General features: G+C 40.2%; 1 protein-coding gene across 1 annotated transcript; it reads right to left on the bottom strand.

Moving 5' to 3' along the window:
• Window positions 1–455: 455 nt before the first annotated feature.
• Window positions 456–6,228, bottom strand: LOC107301327 (collagen alpha-1(XVIII) chain-like; the record flags this gene model as incomplete). The annotated part of the gene is made up of 4 exons (XM_015830568.1): window positions 456–878; window positions 1,553–1,668; window positions 4,223–4,420; window positions 6,115–6,228. Coding segments are annotated over 4 exons (639 nt in total), but the record flags the coding sequence as incomplete, so codon positions are not given.
• Between the last annotated feature and the right edge of the window lie 4 nt (window positions 6,229–6,232).

The raw sequence follows: 6,232 nt of genomic DNA, 5'->3' as shown, positions 1-6,232 counted from the left end.
CTCTTAATTTTGTTCATGGATTTTTCAGCAAGATAATATGTTTCCTTTAGCTCCTAACAGAAGAGCAGATGGTATCCTGAATGCCAAGTGATTGGGATTTAACACGCTCACAATGGGGGCTTCCAAAGGCAGCACCATCAGCACGTCCCTGTTTGGGGAAGCCATTTTGTACTGAGTCAGTAAAAATAAATAGATCTCTGACATCCCATTTGACCTGGGTTTTCTCTTTTAAGGCAAGAGGGAAAGGGAGGCGATCAGGGAAGCTTTAGGATAACAAGAAAAAGGCCATCAAATGTTACATACTGTAAGGGCAGAAGAGAGAGAGAGAGAGAGAGAGAGAAAAACAGAACCATTTTGGGAGCTGACCTTGCCTGGAGACTGCCTTGCATACAATCCTGCTCTGCCTGAGCCCCCCCAGCAGCGGTGCTCAGAGGAAACGAGAACAACAACAAAAAAAACAACAGCATCCATCTGTGCTGGAAATCATATGCAGACGCTCTTTGGCTTTCTTGTTCATTTATCTGCTTGGTTGCTATATTATGAAACTGGCTGGACGCATTGTCCTGATTGACGGTGGAGGGGGAGGAATCCCCTGCCTGCTCCCCATTGCAGAAGGGGGAACATTTGGACTCCCGGCCTCCACTTGCAATCAGCACATTCAGGGGTTCTATTTCTTGGAAGTCATGAAGCTGTTTTCGATGCATAGGATGACAAAGGCGTTTCTGCAGCTGTTGCTCTTCTGTTCGAGCAGCTTGCCTGATGCCAGCGAGGAAGCCTGGCCAGTCACCACGGTGTCATCTGTCCGCCATGTCTCACAGTAGCTCTCTGTTAGTCGCCGTCCCTTGGAATCGGAGCCATGCCACACATACTTCTGAGGCCTGAAAAACGCACTCACGTTAAGGCCATTTCACACGCAGAACCACCATGACTGTGTTCATATACCCTTCTATGTTACTGTTTAGCTATAATTGAGTGAACTCTACTTGGCTGGGTCAGTGCAATTTAATAAGGAATAAATCGTGGTTGAAGAGTAGTGGCTAGGTTCATAACAGTGTAACCGTCCCTTGGCTTAATCTCATGCATGAACTCTGCCTCCCTGCCTGGTGGACCATGATTTTTGTATAAGATTTGTAGTGCCTAATAGTGCCTCAGCTATTGTGACCACTACTCATGCTCCATAAAGTTAAAGAAAATCTGAGCAAATCTTACTACCTAACCCCAGGGAAAGGAAAAATAGGCTGGGGCCAGATAGTGGCTTCACACAAAACATCTGCTCTGCTCTGCACCAAAGTATACAAATAAATGTTGCTAAAGGGCTAGGTAACACAAAAGCATTTCATTGCTGCATCCCTTGTCTTAATAAAATGCATCATGCGGGTTGGGGAAGGGGTGGGGTGGGGACATAAACCGTATTGCTTACAAATCAGAAAAGAGACCTTGGATGCCTTTGAAAACATTGTGCCACTCCACAGGAAGTAGAACAAATTAACAATCTAAGCACATTCCAAAATCTTCACTGGAAACTAAACCACTCTCCTCAGCCCCAACTTACCATGCAGAGTCTCTCAGGACATCCCTTCCATCAAAGGAGAGGATGCGAACCCCAGTTCTGAATGGAGCTTCAGCACCCGAGAATAGGCCCTCCCAGTTATTAAACAACACTTCATCCTGAGAAGAAACAAAACAGAGCAATGCGTTTGCCTAAGCAGTATTCCAAAAAACATTTTCTGACTAGAAATGTTCTTTAGTCAGAGCTTTCCATTTCAAGAATCTATAGATCACTGAGACGGCATCTGTCAAAATTCCTTCCTATTTCCAATTGAAGGAACCTGGGTGACATATCTAGAAAATTCTCCTTGTCCATAACCTTGGGAATATGTATATCAGTCGTTTGTTCATTCATTGGTTCATTTATTTTATAAAGCCACACTTAATACAGACTCTGGGCAGCATAAAATTAAAGTTAGTATAATACCTGAAGAAAGAACATAAGAATAGACTGAAACACAAAGGGGAATAATATCTCCTTGGGCTCATTAATTAATATAGCCCAGAGCTTGGGAGAAAAGACAGATTTTTAGAGATAGTCTGAAGACTTGCTAGGTTGAAGCACTCTAAATCTTGGGGATGCCAAGAATGGTTTAAGCTTCTACAGATAGTCCTCGATTTGCACCTATTCAAAGTTATAACGGTACTGAAAAAAATGACATGACTGGTTTACACATGACTGTTGCAACATCCCTATGGTCAGGTGATCAAAATTCAGGCGCCTGGAAACGAGACAGTTGCAGCGTCCTGGGATCATGGGATTGCCATTTGCAACTTTTCCAGCCAGTTTCCGACAAAGTCGGTTTGGGGGAAGCCAGATTCGCTTAACAACCACAGTAATTTGCTTAACTGGCAAAAAAGGCCATAAAATGGGGCACAACTTAGGGCTTTGTGTAACAATGGAAATTTGGGGCTCAGTTGTGATCACAGGTTGAGGACTACCTGTATTAAATTAATTTTTGAATATTCTTTGGTAATTAAATGTTCAATGTCCAAAGTAGAACCTGTTGATCTGGACAAAGGCATTAAAGATTTTTTTTTAAAGAAAGCAGAGTCAAATGGTTTTTAAAGGCCATGATCAAGTGCCTATTGTAAGTAAAAATTGTTCTTGTAAAGAGAGATATTATACAAACTGTCATCTAATTTATTATAGTCGATTTTGATTGCTCCATAATGACAAAAAATGTAATTACTTCTTTGCTGTACCTTGCATTGCTCAGAGCTGAATTTTATTTGCCATACTACAGGCAGTCCTCGACTTAGGACTATAATTGAGCCCAAAATTTATGTTGCTAAGTGAGAAATTTGTTGAGTTTTTCCCCTGTTTTATGACTTTTCTTGTCCCATTTGTTAAGTGAATCACTGCAGTTGTTGAGTTAGTAACATGGTTGTTAAGTGAATCTGGCTTCCCCAATGAAGTTGCTTGTCAGATGTTGCAAAAGGTGACACTGCAACCATCATAAATATGAGTCGGTTACCAACCATCTATATTTTGATCACATGACCACAGGGACGCAGTGTTGTTTTTAACTTCAAATGGTCACTAAACAAACTATTGTAAGTCAAAGATTACCGTAATTCACCTTTGCTTTAAAAAAATAGCTTTAAAACTAATCCCTTGCCATGTTTACCATCTTATTAGCCATGTTCCATCAAAACCATCAATAGTTATATACCACCATAAATTTAAAAAAACACACCCCAATATCGTTAAAATATCTGTATTTAACACTCTACTATATCCCAGGAGAGATTTTATTAAATATGAACCAGCAGGGCAGCAGCTGAAGTCCTAGAATAATTCTAGATTGCCTCTATGGACATTTTATTCTAGTCTACTTATATCTATGGAATAAAATGTCCATAGAGGCAATCTAGAATTATTCTAGGATTTCAGCTCCTGCCCTGCCCTGCTGATTCATATTTAGTTTGTAGCAAAAATTATTTTCACAACTTTTACTATTGTCAGTTATTATGGATCCTTTATATGTGCAAATGACCCTTCCTATTGAAAGACAGACATCAGATATATCCACTCAATTTTCTCAGGTTTTGTCTTACATTTCCATCCATCAAAATCCTGTTTGCTGTACTGTAATATCATCTGAAAACATTACAAGCTTTTCCTTTATCCTTTGGTCGAAGCATTTACAAAAATGTTAAACTAAATTCATCACAAAACATGTGATGCCCAGTTGCCTTTCTGCATGGCTGATTTGACCTTGATAAACACTTTTGTTTTCACATTACCAAGAAGAATATTGTGATCTATCTATCTATCTATCTATCTATCTATCTATCTATCTATCTATCTATCTATCTATCTATCTATCTATCTATCTATCTATCTATCTATCTATCTATCTATCTATCTATCTATCTATCTATCTATCTATCTATCTATCATCTATAGTGAGGGGAAAAATATTTGATCCCCTGCTGATAGCCCTGCTGAGCTATCTTGTGCAAAGTCTTATTTAAACCAAGATCAATTAACTAGTTACATAGTATATCTTTTTCTGCAATTGTTTGGGTGGGGGGAAGGAGCTAAGTTTAGTCTGTATGATTTGATCTTGCTTTTTGGGATCACAGTATTTTGTCCTTTAAAGGCAATAGATTATCTTCTCAGTTCTTTGATGAAGCTTAATTTGCTCAGATCTGTGACCCAACCTACCCTGAGATTGACAATTGGCACCGTACTCCTGTCTGCTCTGCGCACTATGGTGTAGAGATCTTGCAGCCGAGAGGACAGGAATGCTCGGAAAGTGCCAGATAGTCCAACCTGCCGAGCTTGCTGGAAACACTGGAAATCAGCTCCTCGGATGCCTCGCATGCTGCCACTCTGGGGACCATTCAGGGCTATAAGATGCAGCTGAAAAAACAAACAGACAATCACATGCCAGGAAGAGCCAGGATAAATATGTCATTTGGTTGATACCTGCTGTGACTTCCTAGCAATGGAAAGTATCTGCTCTTATCAAATGCAAGTTATCCAGACCAGTTTTTCAGCTCACTGCTGCCTAGATGGATCTTAACAGGGGTTTTTTGTGATTTTTTGGGGAGGTTAATTAACATCAAATTTGCAGATGACACCAAGCTGGCAGGAATAGCCAACACTCCAGAAGACAGGCTTAGGATACAGGAGGATCTGGACAGACTTGAACACTGGGCGCTATCTAACAAAATGAAATTCAATGGTGAAAAAAGTAAGGTTCTACATTTAGGCAAGAAAAACCAAATGTACAGGTATAGTATAGGGGGTACCTTGCTCAATAGTAGTAACTGTGAGAGGGACCTCGGACTCCTAGTGGACAATCACTTAAATATGAGCCAGCAGTGTGCTGCAGCTGCCAAAAAGGCCAACACAGTGCTGGGCTGCATCAACAGAGGGATAGAATCAAGATCACGTGAAGTATTAATACCACTTTACAATGCCTTAGTAAGGCCACACTTGGAATACTGCATCCAGTTTTGGTCACCACAATGTAAAAAAGATGTTGAGAGACTAGAAAGAGTACAGAGAAGAGCAACAAAGATGACCAGGGGACTGGAGGCCAAAGCATATAAGGAAAGGCTGCTGGAATTGGGTATGTCTAATTTAATGAAGAGAAGGACAAGGGGGGACATGATAGCAGTATTCCAATATCTCAGGGGCTGCCACAAAGAAGAGGGAGTCAAGCTATTTTCCAAAGTGCCTGAAAGCAGGACAAGAAGCAACGGGTGGAAACTAATCAAGGAGAGAAGCAACCTAGAACTAAGGAGAAACTTCCTGAGAGTTAGAACAATTAACCAGTGGAACAACCTGCCTCCAGAAGTGGTGAATGCTCCAACACTGGAAGTTTTTAAGAAGAGACTGGACAGCCATTTGTCTGAAATGGTATAGGATTTCCTGCCTGAGCAGGGGGCTGGACTAGATGACCTCCAAGGTCCCTTCCAACTTTTATTATTATTATTATTATTATTATTATTATTATTATTATTATTATTATTATTATTATTATTATTATTATCTACATCCTCAAAAGCAGCCAGTAGTGATTAGGAGATTTCAAATTCTGATTCAGTTCTGAAGCTCATTGATTCTCACTGTTTTGGGGCGAATCATTATCTGCTAACCTAATCTATTTCAAGATAAAATGGAAGAAAAATCCAGTGATGATATTCATGCAAGCCGTTTAGCATGGTTATTCAATTAATCTATTGTCTGGAAATACATATTACATGGATCAATACATTAACCAAACAAATTAGTATAATGTGCTAATCCATAAAAAGAAGCCAATTTTTTATCATTATCATGTTGTGTACATTCAGTTTGTTCTGCTCACTGGCAGGATAACAACCTAAAGAAATTGTTTCAGGGTTTTATGGTGTTTTGTTTTGTTTTTTTGTCCATTCTCCAAAAGCCACCACACCTGTGACAACTACCCTGATCTCAGAATTTGTTTACATTCAGTTGCTGTTGCTAGCTGTTTTCATAATAGCGACTTAAATCTGAATTGGCACTACAGCAAGCTGCAGCAGATACTAGAACGAAGGACACGTTGATGACACCTGGGCACTCACAGCAGGCTGGAAGTCGTGATGTGTGTGAACTACCAAAGGAGCCGTCTCAGGCTGGCGGTTGTTGGGAAAGAAATGGTCCAAGGATTCTTGCTGAGATTGTGCCCCCTTGTGAGGTGGG

The sequence above is a fragment of the Protobothrops mucrosquamatus genome, unplaced genomic scaffold, assembly GCF_001527695.2.
Source record: "Protobothrops mucrosquamatus isolate PMUCROS unplaced genomic scaffold, P.Mucros_1.0 scaffold11548, whole genome shotgun sequence".
NCBI classification, from domain to species: Eukaryota; Metazoa; Chordata; class Lepidosauria; order Squamata; family Viperidae; genus Protobothrops; species Protobothrops mucrosquamatus.
This window is presented reverse-complemented; position numbering and strand designations above follow the sequence as displayed.